The sequence below is a fragment of the Arvicanthis niloticus genome, chromosome 29 (assembly GCF_011762505.2).
Source record: "Arvicanthis niloticus isolate mArvNil1 chromosome 29, mArvNil1.pat.X, whole genome shotgun sequence".
NCBI lineage: Eukaryota > Metazoa > Chordata > Mammalia > Rodentia > Muridae > Arvicanthis > Arvicanthis niloticus.
Window position 1 is genome coordinate 25,776,139 of NC_133437.1, and position 16,663 is coordinate 25,792,801.

Genomic DNA, 16,663 nt, shown 5'->3' on the forward strand with positions numbered 1-16,663 from the left:
TCTCTGGTGCCTACCAAGGCGAGGTCTTTATGGTAGTTTTGGAGACATTTGTGGGTTTCTGAGCTAAGCATGGCTGGGACAATTCTTCCCATTAAGGGCCCACAACACCCATGAGGGGAGAGAGAATTCAGGACCTTTCTCCTGTAGCACCTGAACAGGCCACCTCTTGACAAGACAAACTGAATAGTGCCTTCCAAAGAGGGGTGAATAAGGTAGAGATGGGAGCCTTTTCCTGTGGAAGACCCAAAGTAGCACCATTGTAGAAGGGGAGCTGGGGGTTATGAAGATGCATAGCTGGTGGGAGACAGCTGAGGGGTCCTGCCCTCTTTCCCCACCCCAAGATATACAGATAGGGCTGTGCGTGTGCCTGTGTGCGGCTGGATTATGGAACCCCTAGGAAGGAGAAGGAGCCTCAGGTCCCTAGATACCTGGAGTAGAGTTAAGGTTAAATGCATGCCTGGAGGCTTCGGGTGGGGTATGGAAGAGGTTCCAGGGAAGAGAATTTTTAGGGCTATGAGACAGGAGAGGCTTGAGCATGAACATCATGATCAGAGCATGTGGGATGAAAAGACTTGAGGACTAAGAACTGAGACAAGATCAGTGAGGACTGGGAAGCCCAGACAGAGCTAGACGTATTAGATTTGGACCCAGGGAGTCAAGGGGTTCGAGATCTTGGATCAAGGAAATCTACATAGTGAGTTCTAGATTCTACAACAAGAAACACTTGAAGGTTGCATTCTACAGCCTGAGGAAGTAGGACCAGAAGCCAGGGGCAACTGGAAATTAGGAGGCCTACAACTCCAGGAATTCAGAGTGACACAATCAGAAAAAGCCTAAGACAGGGATGTGTCTTAGCTGGTAGAGTGCTTGCTATAGTCATGCACAAAGCTGGGTTCATTGTTGGCACCACACAAAGTGAGCATGCTGTTGAACATTTGCAATTGCAGTGTTTGAGAGGTGGAGGGTACAGAATCACAAGTTCAAGGTCATCTCTGACTACATAGTGAGTTGGAGGCCAGTCAGAGATGCATGATGCCCTGCCCCTCCCTGGAAAAAAAAAGCCCCCAAACTAAGTTCTAGAATCCATGAGGATTTTAGGATCTCAAAATCTAGAATCAGGAGTTGGGGTTCTAAGGTTTAGAACTAGAGAAATATATAAGGCAAGATATTAGATGATATTTTCAAGCCATGTTCTAGATTCAGGGTACTTTGAGTCATAAGGTCTGAAGTAAAGAGGACTTGGCAGTTGTGGAGCCTAGAACCAAAGGAACTCACGGAATAAGGTTTAGAAGCAGAAGACATTTGTAGAGGCTGGGTGTAGCTCAGTTGGTACAGTACTTGCCTAGCATGCATGAGGCTCTGGTTCAATCCCCAACGCCACATAAAACTGGGCATATCCGTAATCCCAGCACTTGGGAGGTGGGTGAAGGGGTATTACTGGTTCAGGGCCATTTGACTATATAGCAATTTTATGGTCAATGAGTTTAAGACACTGTTTCAAAACAGTAACAAACCCCAGAAGATATATGTGGTTTGCTTTTGTTGTTGTTGTTTGTTTGTTCTGTTTTGTTGTTTTTGAGACAGGGTTTCTCCTTGTAGCCCCGGAGTCCTGGGACTTGCTCTATAGATTAGCAAGCCTCAAACTTAAAGAGATTTGCTGCTTCTGTCTCCCAAGTGCTGGGATCAAAGAAGTGCACCACCACTGCCCATCTTGATATTTGAGGCTCAGTAATAGGCAGATCACCATGTCTGAGAACAGAGGATCCTGGAGGTTTCGAGGTCTAGAGTCTGCATGATCTAAAACATGTGTAATGATTGAAGGTAATGAAATCTGGAACCCAAGAGAATGGGCACATGGTATCTGGCTCCAGAAGGAACAGATCCAAGTTCAAGACATAAAACTCACTTTGCCCTTCCTCACTGGGGGAAAGCAATTCTTAAATTCTCAAGTGCAGAGAACAATAGGGTTGGAACTAAAATGATCTAGAAATGAGGTCTGGATTTGAAACCAAATATCTTACAGATCAGGAAGACTGGAACTAATAAGAAGCTTGGAGTTGGGGGATCCAGAAACAAGAAGAAATCATCAATTATAAGATTAGCTGGGGTCAGTCTCTAAGACCTGTAATTTCCAGCTACTTGGGAGACTGAGGCAGGAGGATCATGAGTTCAAGGCCTGCATAGGTTTACAGACTTGTGTTCAAAGTTAGTTTGTACAACCAATAAAGATCCTGTCTCAAAATAAGACGTAAGAAAGGACTGGGGATGCAGCTCAGTGGTAGGGTGTTTACCTAGCATGTACAAGGTCTTGGGTTTAATCCTTGCTCCTGCACACGTCAATGGTCTACAATGGCAGGGAGCAGAGGGCCTGAGAACCAGAGGATTTTTAAGAAGAGGATAGAGCCAGAGGAAATTACAGAATAAGTCTTGAAGCCAGAGAATTCTTGGTGGTTGTAGGCTTTAGATCCAGAGAGCCTTACAGATTATGTAATTCAAACCCCACTTTAAAATGTCAGGATTGGGAGTTGTGAGATCAAGCCCAAGAAAGAACTAAAGACCATGAGATGTGGAAGTAGAGGGGTTTGAAGAAACTGAGGTCTGTAGCAGACCATGTTGTAAATGATGCTATCTAGAACCAGGGGAGTCAATGATAGCACAGTCTAGAACCAGGGAATGCCAGAGAAGGCTAGTGGTCATATAATTTGGAACCAATGTAGATCAGAGGCAGCATAACCTAGAATCAAAGGTCATAGGCTGTTCTAGAACAGCAGTTCTCAACCTGTGGGCTGTGATCATTTTGGAGATCATTTATCAGATATCCCGTATATCAGATATTTACATTATGATTCATAACAAAAGAAAAATTGTAGTTACAAGTAACAATGAAATAATTTTATAGTCTGGGGTCACCACAACGTGAGGAACTGTATTAAAGGGTTACAACATTAAGAAGGTTAAGAACCACTGGTCTAGAACCACAGAAGAACAGAGGGCCTGTGGTGTAGAATCAGGGAAAGGGCCAGAAAAGTAGCATGGTCTAGAACCATAGCAGAGCCATAAGGCATGCAATCTAGAGTCAGGTAAAAGACTGAAGAATGTACAGACTAGAACCGGAGAAGGTCAGAGGTTGCACACTCTAGAGCCAAACAAGGCAGGAATAACACAGTTTAGAACCATGGAGGCCAGAGGCCACAGTGTCTAGAACAAGGGAAGGGCAGAGGTCATGATCTTCAAACTAGAGGAGACCACTGGTGGTACAGTCTAGAGCCAATGAAGCTCACAGGCTTCACAGTCTAGAAACAGAAAAAGAGAAGTATGGAGTTAGAAAGACAGGGAAAAGCCATGGATTATATGTTTTAGACCAGGAAGTAGAAAGTCTAGAACCAGAGAAGGCCCAAGGGCATACAATCTAGAACAAAGACCAGGCGCTGCATGGACTAGATGCAAAGAAGAGAGAAAGTGGTATAGCCTAGGTCCAGAGAAGACCAGAGGTTTTACAGTCCACAGACAGTAAAGGCAAGGCCAAGTGTTCAAGATGCAGAGGAGGCCAGAGAGCAGGAAGTCAGGAGCAGCGAGGACAAGCAGAGCTGGGCGGCAGCTTGGAAGGCTAAGACTTCGTAAGTGGCTTGAGGCGAGATCTGACCCAGAGGCTCCCCACATTTGCCACAGAAGAGGGGAAGACCAGAGTCCCATCCAGCAATTGCACGCAGAGTGACTGAATGCCCTACTGTGAAAAGAACAAAGTAGAGCTGATAGAAGAGGAACAGGGGGAAAACAAAAACCCAAAAACCATGATTACAGTTGTCTAAGCTCCATGGGGTCAGGATCAGAGATGGATCCCTGATTCTCCCAACCCCTCATTCTCCCAAATAAAGCAAAGAGAGTCAGAGAAAGGGGTAGTGAGGTATGGAGACCCACCCCAAAGGAAGTCCTGAGAGGAGGTGGGGGGGTCACACACCCCTCCTAGAGGTCACTGAGCTGAGAACACCCAAGAAGCCTCTGACTGGGGGAAGGCAGAAGGTTGGGGGTCTGAGGTAGGATTGTGGCTGGCTGGGGGGGGGGGCGCACTCAGAGGAGAGAGGCCCCATCCTGGGTGTAGGCTGCTGGTGTGGAGTGTGGCTGAGTCCTTTCTGGGGTAGAAGAAGAGGGCTGAGAGGAAGGCTGACTCAGTGGGTCTGGGCCAAGCCTGCTGCTGGTGGGAAGAGGTTCCTGGGCTGGATAGTTTCCTCATGCTGGTAGAGAGAGAGCAGCGAGGGAGCTAGGCCTGCAGAGAAAGGGAAGGTGAATCAGGAGAGAATCGGCACCCATGATGTACTTGCATCTAAAGCAGGGAGACAGGCTGACAAGATGGCTCAGTGGGTACAGGTGTTTGCTGCAAGCCTTGACAATCTGAGTTTGATCCCTAGTAGATTGGAAGGCAAGAACAGACCACTGGGTTTGATCCCCAGGACCCACCTGAGGCTCCAAGGGAAGCCAAAGCTTTTGGTAGCTGCAGGGAAGATCACTATAAAAAGGCAAACAAGCCGAAAGGCTGCAGAGCCAGCACCGCCCCACCCTGCAGCCACAAGAGGAGGTGTTTCTTGAACACTTAACTACTTAAGATTCTTGGGTGAATTCTGCCCATGCAGCATCTCCACAATTCATATCTCCAAACAGGTTCTCCAGGTAAAACTGTAGTCGTAGGACTCCACTGACAGGAGCTGAGGCTTCACAAGTACCCGTCCCAAAACCACATGGCTGGGAGTTACCTTGTGGAGTTACTTTAACCTGGTCAAGCCCTGAAGTGGAGCTGTATCTGGGTCTAGGAGACCTTGGCTTCCACTTCAAGGGGTAGCCTTCATAAGTCCTTACCCTTCCTCAGCATCTCTTTCTTTCCACAGGGCTCAGGAGAAGAGGAAAGGGTTGTGGGCACCTTCTGCATTGAACGGTTTTATGTCAACTTAACAGAAGCCAAGAGTCATCTGAGAGGAGGAAACCCCAACTCCTTAAGCCTGGGCTGTAGACAAGCCTGTAGGGCATTTTCTTAATTAGTGATTGATGAGCAAGAGCCCGACCACTGTGGGTGGTGCTATCCCTGGGCTAGTGGTTCTGGGTTCTATAAGAAAGCAGGCTGAGCAGACCAGGGTGGTAAGCCAGTAAGCAGCACCCCTCCATGGCCTCTGCATCAGCTCCTGCCTCCAGGTTCCTCCCCTGCTTGAGTTCCTGTCCTGACTCCCCTCAGTGATGGCCTACAGTGTGGAAGTGAAATAAATCCTTTCCTTTCCAACTTGCTTGTGGTCATGGTGTTTCATCACAGAGAAAAATAACCCTAACTAAGACACCTCCCTCCCTCCCTCCTCCCCTCTCCTGAGGTGCTTCCATTCTCCTTTCAGTTATTTATGGAAACATCCAGGGAGGAAGAGGCCTGATGTTTCTGTACACCCAGGCTTTATGACTCACCCAAGGGCTCATGAGAATCCAGGAGTGGGCCTCTGGGATCCTGCTGGTTCCCTGGGAGTTGTCGACCTTGCAGAAGGAAACTCTGGGGAGTTTGGGAGACAGAGTTGTCATCATCATCATTAACACCATTATCAGTACCACAACCATCATCATCAGCCTCAAACAGCCATTAGCATTATCATCCTATTAACTCTATCAGCATCAGCATTTCCACACTATCATCAACACCAACACCACCAGCAGCAGCATCACCCTTACCATTATTAGAATCAACATCAGCAGCATCTTTATCATCATCATCATCATCATCATCATCATCATCATCATCAAAGTATCTGACCAGGCAGTATGGTACAGTCTGGTAAGTACTAGTCATTTGAGAGACTTTGGGATAAATCAGTGTTCTGGACATCCTCTGGGTGGTCCTTCCTCCTTTCTCCACCTCTGTGCTCCAGGAGGCTGACCACACTGCTGTGCAATTTTGCTGTGTTTTCTTGCTGGACTCAGCAGACCCTTGCCCGGTGGGAAGAGGAAGGCAGTTGTCTAGCTGCTTTCCCGCTGGGGTGCTGTGGGTTGACCGTGTCCCACGCTGGAGGGTGTTAGCCCTTAATGGCTAGGGCAGTGCTGGGTGCTACAGCAGCTCACTCCATTTAGGTGTGCTATCTAGACTGGCTGACAATTCTCTTTTACTTCTGTGTAACTGTCTCACCATAATGATATTTACTGCTATTAAATTCTATGGACGTATACTCAGGAGGACTGTGTAAGTTAATCTTGTAGTTCAGTGCAGCAGTAAATGTGAGCTATTGATATTATTAGTCACACCCTTCATATTCAAACAGTTTTTGCAGACTATGGAGCAGAGAAGCCCTGTAGGAGATACGCATTAGACAGAGGGATTATGGAAGTCATCCAACCCAGGGTAGCTTTAAGGAATAAACCAGATTTTGCTGTTGTGCACAACATATATTTTTCCTTGCTTTGTCTTTCAAGATAGGGTCTCACTACACAGTTCAGGTTGACCTCCATCTAATCATCCTCCTGCCTTAGTCTCCCTAGGGCTGGGGTTTGGGCCATGGCCCCCACACTTGGCTCCAGTATTTATTCTTTAAACACTACAGTGGTACTCCAGATCTGAGGCTGTTCTCACTTTGGAGGGGGACCATGGAAGGAGAGAAGATTCCTCCTCATCTGATGTGCTGTTTCACTGCTCTTGACCTACTTCATGTCTCTTTTTGGCACTAGCTATGTATTCGCAAAGGCATTTCATGCCCCTCAGCAGACTGAGAGGATCAACGTCCTGTCTCTAGCTGGACCATTGATCTTCCATCTGACCTTCAGCCAGCCCCTGGCTTTCTTTGGTTTTCCCATCTATAAAACAGGAGGTTATACATCTGCTAGGTTCAGAGGATTGGAGAATACCCTCCCTCTCACACACAACCCGAGTCTTTAAACCTACCAGGCTGAGTGGAGGCAGCAGGAAGCTTCCAGGTTCTAGTCTTGGGGACCGCTTAGGGGGCTTCGTTTCCAGCAGCTCCAACCCTTTGTCCTCTGAGCTCTGGGCCAAGGCCCTGTAGGGAAACAGGCAAGATTCTCAAACTACAGCAAGCCTGGGCAAATGTAGGTACTGGTGTTGGAAGCTGATGCCCTTCCCACACAATGCTTACATACATACCTACCAGTCTACTCATCCACCCACTGAGCATCCTCTCATTTATCTGCACTGTGACCTACTAGTTTCCACACAGTGAGCCTTCATCTGTCTGCTCCCTGACTCCTGTCTATCCATTCATCCATCTACCCATTCCTTCCCCAATCTACTCATTCATTCTATTCACCTATCCACTCACCCAGGTCTACTCATTCATTCATGAATATATCTTCATTCATGAATATGTCCATTCATTCATTCATGCATATATTCATTTATACCTACATTCATTCATTCACTCATTCATCTACCATGCTCCTCTTGTCCATGCATTTATACTTCCATTCATCTATTGATTAATCTACCCTTTCAAGATCCATCCATCCATCCATCCATCCATCCATCCATCTATCCATTCATCTACTGAGCTTTCCATTTATCCATTTATCCTTCTATCCACCTACCAATTCATCCATCTAACTGCCCATTCATCTTCCAGCTACCATCCACTCATCCATTGATTCTTTCAATCTACCTATTTATCTATTCATTCATTTACCTACCCACCACTAAGTTTTCCCCACTTCTCTATTTACCCATCCATCTACCTCCCCACTGTCACTAAGTCATATGCAAATGTGTCATAATGACTGATCCTGGCTGCAGTGGGGTTTGGGTAAATGGTGAGAACAGTGGAAGGCAGTCCAGTAGGGGGCACATGGAGGGCCTGGCTGGAGAGATGGAGACAGGAAGCATGCTGTGCGATGGGGCTGATGCAGGGACATTCTATATGCCTGTGTTATACCACCTTCTCGCTGTGGCTCACCTCTTCCGAGTTCCAGGCGTCAGGGAGGCTGTAGGGGGATCCCCCCTGGAGGGGCTGGAACAGTTCAGTCGTGGGTCACTTCCCCAACGGGGCAGCAGGGAGGGCTCAGGGATGGGGGGCGACAGGCCATGGAAGCTCCGAGCACGCGGCCTACGGGCCACCCCTGGAGGTCTGCGGTGAACTTTGGGCAATTGCTCACTGGAGTTGAGCTGGAAGTCATCATCCATGGAGATGTAGGGAGCCAGCATCTCCAAGTCCAAAGAGTCAGAATCCTGTAAGGCGCAGGAGGGGTTTACAGCAGGTCCCATGGATTAGGGGGCCCTAGGCTGGGTTCTGGGTACTAACTCCTCTGAGGTGTTTGCCTGAAGAGTGAAACTTTTTCTTATCTCTCAAATGGGTACAAAGACTGTGGTAGTCAGTTCCTAAGGTACTCTAAAGATTATCCTTGGGTGCAGTCCCTTTCCACAGGATCAAGTGGAAAGGGTATAAAAGGACATGATTCTGCATGTCTTTCGAATTTAGCCGTAAGGCATGATAACTGTGACAGTGTCATCTGTGCCCGTTTGTTTCCGAGTTTCTTTTGGTGTCTTTGTGGTTTTGACCACATCTATCTAGCTCTGCCTATGGCTCTGTCTTTCTATCTCTTCCTTCTTTCTCTCTTTCTCCCCGTCTCTGTAACTATTTCTTTGTCTGTCTTTCACTCTCTATCTCTCCCCTTTCTATGTGTGTCTCTCTCCCCTTCATCTCTATCTCTTCTTAACCAGTCTCTCTGTCTTTCTGTCCTCCTATCTGTCCCCTTCTTGTTTTCTCTGTCTCCCACTCCTTCGGTGTCACCGTTTGCCTTTGTCTTTGTGTCTCTCTGGGGGCTTGTTTCTGTGTGTCTGCCCCTGCCCGCCCCCCCGCCTTGATTGTCTATCATTTTGTCTCTATATTTCTTTCTGTCTCCCTCTCTACTCTTTTGTCTTCTCTTTCAGGAAACAATGGTCTACTATGTATGTACATACACATATGTATCTACTATCAATCTATAATCTGTCATCTATTATCTACTATCTTTATGTTCTATCTATCTTTCTATCTACCAATCTATCTGTCATCTATTTTATCTATCTATCTATCTATCTATCTATCTATCTATCTATCTATCTATTGTCTATATCTTCTATCTACCAATCTAACTATCTATCATCTATCTATCTATCTATCTATCTATTGTCTATATCTTCTATCTACCAATCTAACTATCTATCATCTATCTATAATCTGTCATCTATCTCTTATTCCATCTATCAATCCATCTATTGTCTATCTATAATCTGTCATCTATTAATCATATTTATCTAATCTGTCATCTATCAATCATCTATCTATAATCTATCTATCTATCTATCTATGCATCTATCTATCTATGCATCTATCCAAATATCCATCCACCCATCCATGTCTCCATCTGTCCACACATCCATTCATCACATAACCCTTCTATAAAGCCAGATAAGCTGCCTCCTTCATGTCGGTCCTCACCTGAGTTGTATCTAGATTTGTCTCCACAGTCTTGTTTTTCCGGGCAGTGGAGAGTTTGTGTGCATTCTCCAAGCCCACAGCCAACTGATCTGGGAGATCAGCCTGGAGGGAAAGAGAGCAGAGATATGGGAGACTGAGTCTGAGGAGTGCTGACAGTAACAGTTCGGGGCAGAGGTGGGGGAGTTTTAGCTTGTATGGAGTCAAACAGCAATGCAAATGAAGGTGGTTTTGTTTGTTTGCTTGTTTGCTTTTGTTTTGAGACATTGTCTCATGTAGTCCAAGATGGCCCTGAATTCCCAAAGAGGCTGAAGATGACTTAGCACTTTGGGTCTTCCTGTTTCAGTTCCCAAATTCTGAGATTACAGATGTGTGCCTTCATTCTTGGCTTTATTTACTGATATATTATTTTAAGGCAGGGTCTGTGATGGTTAGCTTTCATTATCAGCTTGCCACAATCTAGAATCTCCTAGTCAAAGGGATTGTCTACGGTGAGTTGGCTTGTGGATGTCTGTGGGTGATAGTCTTAATGAAGTTAATTGAGGTAGGGCCTGGAGATATTGCTTGGTAGTTAAGAAAATTTGTTGCTTTTCCAGAGAATCCAGGTTTGATTCCTAGCAGCCATATGGTGACTCAAAAAAACATTCATAATTCCAGTTTTGGGGTTATCTGATGCCCTCTTCTGACTGCCACAGGAACTAGGCACATATGTGGTGCACATACATACATGCAGACAAAACATACATGAAAACTTAAACTTAATTGATGTGAGAAGACAGCCCACTGTGGGTGACACCATTCCCTAGTTAGGGGTCCTGAATTTCATAATGGGGAAATAATGCTGAGCACCTGAGAGCATACATTCATTCATTTTCTCTCTGCCCCATGACTATGGGTGTGATGTGACCTGTTGTCTCAAGCTCTTGCCATTGTGTCTTCCCTGCCATGATAAAATAAAACCTGGAATTGCAAATCAAAATAAACCCCTTTCCTCCTATGTTGCTTCTTTGAGTGAATGTGTGTGTTTGTGTGTGTGTGTGTGCGTGCGTGTGTCCGATGTGCATGAGTGCAGGTATCCACAGAGTCCAGAAGAGTATGCTGTTGGATCTTCTGGGACTGGAATTACAGGTGATTGTGAGCCATCCAGGGTGACTGCTGGGAACCAAACTCTGGTTCTCTACAATAGCAAGCACTCTTAACCACTGAGCAATCTCTCCAGCCCCTTTGTCAGGATAGTTTGTCACAGCAATAGAAATGAAAGTAGAAGAGGATCTCATTCCATGCTGCTCTAGAACTCACTATATAGTTAAGGCTGGCCTTGAACTCTTCCTGCTTCAGCCTCCCAAATGCTGGAATTGCAAGTGTGCACCTCCATGCCTGGCTCTTGGATTTTTGAGACAAGGTTTTACTGTGTAGTTTAGGTTGGCCTTAAACTCAGTCCTCCTGCTTCAGCTTCCCAAGTACTGGGATCAACAGTATGTATCACCATACCTATCTTGTAACCTACGCCTTAGAGAAACCCCATCTCATCCCTAAAGTAGAGAAATTGGCCACAGAGAACAGCAAGTCTCAAGCCAGAGGCCCCAAGCAGCACGGTTCCATGTGCTCAGACAGGAGACACTGTTTACCGGAAGAGGACTTTGGGGTCTCCGTGCAGCTTGTGGGGTGCTGGGGCTGGTAGCTGTGGGAGGTCCATCCAGGATGGGTGCCATGAGTCGGCGCAGGTCTGGACTACAGAAACGGCGAGGGTCAGCAGCTAGAGAGGCCTCACTCAGGGCTGGAGGGTGCAGGAAGGCCAGGATCCGTGGAGCAGGAGGGTCTGCAGGGTGAACAGAACACAGTTACTCAAGGCTGAAGGCCAGATTCTGCTCAGCTGTGCTAAGCCTAGAGGATGACTGTGACATTTTCAGTAGCACATCTGGATGGCCACTGTGTTTGCAGCTGGAGAGGGGTAGGCAAAGGGCCTCACTCTGGGCCATTTCACAGGAAGATTGCTGTGGGGCTCTGGAGGGTCCTAGGGGAAAGGCCCAGTAACTCTAGTTTGTGGTCATTCAGTTCCTGTGTGTTGAGACTAGCCTGATGCACCCACTTCTCCACATCCCTCCCACCCCCAAGGAGTAGGGAAATTGTGAGCTCCAGGGAACCACAGCGGGAAGAGGAGAAGGCAACAAAAACCTCAAGCTGTCATCCTACTCATGGCTATAAAAGGAGACTGGAGGGAAACACACTGTAAGCAGAGGACCAGCATGTGGAAGGCGTGAGTGTGGCATACTGGGGGCACTGAGAGGAAGCCAGCATGGTTTGGCTGCTGAGTGACAAGGGGAGAGAAGCAGCAGACAAGTTCACAGGGCCTGGTGAGCCTATGCAAATGCATCTGACCCTTTCTTCTTAGTGTCATGAGGACACAATGGCCTTGATCCATACCTAGACTGTGACCAGGGATACCCTTCTGTGAAGAGGTGCCCAGCTGAGGGGGTCTGCGAGTGTGTTGCTCTGTTTGTTCCAGGGACAGCACCACTCCGGTCTCTTCTACACGGCTGAGGGGAGGGGCAAGGCAGAAAGAAGAGTGGGAGTCAGAGAGGGTCCTTGCTCACCGCCTGCCCCCAGGCAGCTGTTTCCAATGTCTTCCTACAGAGGCCATTTCCCCTAGGAGCTGAAGGGAATTTGCCAGAAAATAATTCCTCACACTGCTTTTTCACCAGGATTTATTTTGTTTTGAGATGAGTCAGTCTTACATAGCCCAGGCTGGCCTCAGACTCATTACATAGCCATGAATAACCCTGATCTTCTGATTCTCCTGAGTGCTGGAATTATAGAGGATGGAGTCCCAGGTTTTGAGCTACATCCCCAGCCCCTCAGAAATGCTTTTAGTCCCAAACATTTGAGATAAGGGAGACTCAACCTGTAATGGCATTGATAGATTGATTGCTTAGTTTGTTTGTTTGTTTACTGTGCTGGGATTGAACCTAGGACCTCATGCATGCTAGGCAAACTCTCCTCCACTGAGCTATGTCCCTAGCTCCTGTAATGGTGTTGAAATGAAACTAAAAGCCTGGAGCAGTGAAGCCAACATACATTCTAATACTTGGGAGGCTGAGGCAGAAAGTTAGAGTTAGAGGCTATCCTGAGCTACCACTAGGAGACCCTGTCTCAAAAAGACCAAACAAAACAGAACTTGTTGCCACTGCCTGTAATCCCAAGACTTGGGAGGCAGAGGCAGGAGGGTCAGAATCTCAGCTACATAGTGAATTTAATGTTGGTCTGCTCTATAGAAGACTATGTCTCCAAAAATCTAAATTTAACAGATTCTTCCTCACTTTTCCAAATATGAAGAATTCATGGCTATATTTCTATGAATAAGCATTTATTTGAGAAGTGTCTATTCATAGACATCCCATCCTCAAGGGAACAGGTTTATAAATACATCCTTCTTCTGTCCCCCGCACCTCCCAGCCCACAGTCTCTGGCTCTGGAATCAACTCAAATGCTGGCTGGGTAAATTGGCTTTGGGGGAGTGGGTCTGAGGTTGAGAAACATGAGTTCATTTGCATCTCATTAGTATAAGCATCCTATAGGGCAGAATGCAGGTGGGTCTGGTACTCCCAGCAGCTCTTGGAGAAGTTTGACTCTTTACCTTCACTAAATCTAGCCTGGAGATGTATCAGTTTAAGCTAGATACCTTTATCCCCTTAAAAGACATGGTGTACTTAGTGATGCAGGCACACACACACTCGGTACACATAGACAGAGAGGAATACCTATAGACACCGAAATATCTATCTAGAGAAAGAGAGCATGCACAAAACCTCTATGCACTTGGTGTCATATCTATGCATACAGGCTACATGAGCTCATTAATTTATTCATTCCCCAAACACCTCCCAGTTAAGCATCACTACACAGAGGTTAATAACAAGGACTCTGAACCCAGTGGATGGGGGTCAAATCTCAGCTCTGCCATTTCTGAGCTGCATAGCCTTAAACATGTGGCTGACTGTCTCTGGACTGGTGGTCTGTAGGCAAGTGCTCTACCACTGAGATAAAACTCCTAACTGCTCTCTGAGGGATTCTAGGCAGGGGCTCAACCACTGAGCCATGCCCCCAGCCCCTCACTGGGGGATTCTAGGTAGGGGCTCTACTCCAGATTTTGCTAATTTGAAACTATGCAGCAACAGCAACGTGAAGTGTTGGCAAGGACGTGGAGGACTTCAATCCCCATACACTGTGGAAGGGAATGCAAAATAGTGCAGCACTGTGAAAACAGTTTGTTAGTTCCTTATGGAAACATATGACCCACCCATTCCACTCCTAGGTGTTCACCCAGGAGAAATGAAAATGTTCATTCTCACAAAATCTCACCTGAGAATGTTTATAATGACTATGTAATCCCCCAAATAGGACACAGACCAAAGTTCCCTGGCTGGCACATGGAACTCTGGTTTATTCATTCTCCAGTGAACACTAGTCAACCTGAGAAAGGAACTGTTGGTCTGTACCTAGCGGTTTACGTTTGTAATCCCAGAACCCAAGAGTCTGAGGCAGGAGGATTGTTTTGAGTTTGAGACCAGCCTGGGCTACATAGTGATTTCCATACTAACTGGAATTCAGAGTGGCACTTTGTCTCAAACAAACAAAAAGACAAACAGACAAAGAAAAGTTACACGTGCCCTGGCTCAATACCTGGACCCCTAGTAAATGTGGAGGGATCACACAGCCTCCTCAGTTCTAGGACTGCAGACATTCACAATTGATCAGTATAAGCCAGGTGTTATATTGTGCTACATTCCAATAAGGCCAGCATCCCAGATCAGGTGTTCAACATCATCCTTGGCTACAAAGTAAGCTTTGAGGCCAGCTTGGCCTGCAAGAGTCTATCACAAAGCACTGGTAGATTTAAAAAAAAAATAAATTAGCAAGGGTCCCTAGTGGTGCACACCTTTAGTTCTAACATTTGGGAGGCAAAAGCAGGAATATCTCTTGAGTTTGAGGCCAGCCTGGTCTACATAGAGTTCTAAAACAGCCCATGCTACATAGGGAGAGCCTGTCTCAAAAAAAGTTTTTTAAATTAAAATTTAAAAGTAGCACAAAAAACGGTTAAGAGCACTGACTGCTCTTCCAGAGGTCCTGAGTTTAAATCCCAACAAACACATGGTGGCTCACAACCATCTGTAATGGGATCTGATGCCCTCTTTTGGTGTGTCTGAAGAGAGCAACAGTGTACATAAAATATAAGTATACATAAAGTAAATAAATCTTTTTAAAAAGTAGCACAAAAGAAGTACACACAGAGATGCACATGTGTATTCACATGGTCATATATGTTCCACATACAGGGACACATTATATACTTTCTTGCACATGTACAATATGAAGGTCTGCCTGTGCACCACACACACACACACACACACACACACACAGATGCACACACAGGCACAAACACATACACAAACACACAAACACACACACACACACTAAGAGACATAGACACAGACACACAGACACTCACAAACATACATACTCTGACACACATGCAAACACAAACAGACACACATTCACAGACACATATACACTCAGACATGCACATACAGACACACATACACTCAGACACACACATGCAGACACATACACAGACACACATAGACACACACACAGACACAAATCAGAGTCTCACAAGCACACATACTCAGACATACATGCACACACAGACACACACATTCACAAACACACACACACAAAGACAGACACAGACACACAGACACACACACACAGACACAAATCAGAGACTCACAAGCACACATTCTCAGACATACATGCACACAAGGCACACACATTCACAAACACACACACTCACATAAAGACAGACACACAAACACACAGACACACAGACACACACACATACACCTTACATCTTTCTGCTCACCTGATCAGGAAGTGGACGCAGATGATACTTTCTGACTGGGGTCCCCGCCCCCCTGACACCACTGTAGCCTGAGTCTGAGTCCACAGATACCCTCCAGTTCGGGCCAGGAAGCGATACTGTCCCGTTACTGCTTGGCCTTTGCTCAGCACTGGGGAGAGGGTAGGTAGGAGTAAGGGTCACTTCAGGGACACCTGAGGACAGAAAGCTCAGGAAGCTGGAATTAGGAATGTGAGGTCATAGAAGACAAAATTTCTTTAGGCTATGCAAGCCCTAGTATTTGGGGTTCAGGGGGAGACAGGAGTCTCACAAAGCCCTGGGTTTTGTGGTTCAGAAGACCAAGAATTGGTGTCAGCTGGGGCCATACAGCAGCTGGCACTAGCTTGGGGGCATGTTGGTCACGTACAGGTGTGGATGCTCCTGCTGACTGCATCAGAGTCCAAAGCATGGATGTATTCATAGGCAGAACAGCCAATCAGGTCATCAGGGCTGTAGCCAGCAACTTCTGCAATCCTGGAGTAAAATGGAGAGGTACTGGTCAAGGCCCAGATGGAGAGAAGGGGCAAGTGTTATAGACAACACCAGCAAGATGAGAAACAGGGCAGCCACAGAAAGGCAAGAGGAGGATAATACACAGAGAAAGAGAGTAACATGTGGTGACTTACACCTGTAACTGCAGCACTCAGGCGGCTGAAGCAGAATTGCGAATTTGAAGCTTGGGATACAGCAAGGCCTTATCTTACAAAACCAGGGACTCAGGGCGTGGCTTAGTGGTAGAGCCTAGAATCCCTCAGTGAGGGGCTGGGGTGTGGCTCGGTGGTAGAGCCCTCCCTAGAATCCACCAGTGAGGGGCTGGGGGCGTGGCTCAGTGGTAGAGCCCCTGCTAAGCATGTGCAAAGCCCTGCATTCTACCCCTAGCATGACAACAATAAGTAAATAAATGAGAAAAGAAACATGGTGTATGTGTGTGTGTGTGTGTGTGTGTGAGAGAGAGAGAGAGAGAGAGAGAGAGAGAGTGTGTGTGTGTGTGTGTATAGCAAAGTGTGGGAAAGGAAGCAGCAGAGAAGATAAAGAAAAAGAATATGAAAGAATCATGAAGCAGGAACAGAAGCTGCAAAGAGAAAAGAATAAAAATCGATGTGGACAGAAACGGAGACACTTCATTGTGCTCTGCACTTTGCCACACAAGGGGTGCCAAGGACAACAGTAAACAACAGGGGACATTATTCTCCTATAGGACAGTAGAGAACACTGAAGCACAGAGAGGTGAAGTGACTTGGTCAATGATGCAGATCCAGGATGGAAACCC

The 16,663-nt window shown here is 46.5% G+C and overlaps 1 protein-coding gene across 2 annotated transcripts in view; it reads right to left on the reverse strand.

Moving 5' to 3' along the window:
- Window positions 1-16,663, reverse strand: part of Hif3a (hypoxia inducible factor 3 subunit alpha) — a 28,348-nt gene continuing 11,685 nt past the window's right edge. For both annotated transcript variants that reach the window (XM_076927384.1, XM_076927385.1), the window contains exons 7-15: window positions 15,761-15,867; window positions 15,358-15,505; window positions 11,862-11,974; window positions 11,066-11,256; window positions 9,441-9,542; window positions 7,917-8,188; window positions 6,899-7,010; window positions 5,440-5,521; window positions 1-4,264 (exon numbers count right to left, since the gene is read on the reverse strand). In XM_076927384.1, the coding sequence (XP_076783499.1) occupies window positions 4,167-4,264; window positions 5,440-5,521; window positions 6,899-7,010; window positions 7,917-8,188; window positions 9,441-9,542; window positions 11,066-11,256; window positions 11,862-11,974; window positions 15,358-15,505; window positions 15,761-15,867 (1,225 nt within the window). In that variant the 3' untranslated portion in view covers window positions 1-4,166. The remainder of the gene's footprint in view (window positions 4,265-5,439; window positions 5,522-6,898; window positions 7,011-7,916; window positions 8,189-9,440; window positions 9,543-11,065; window positions 11,257-11,861; window positions 11,975-15,357; window positions 15,506-15,760; window positions 15,868-16,663) is intronic.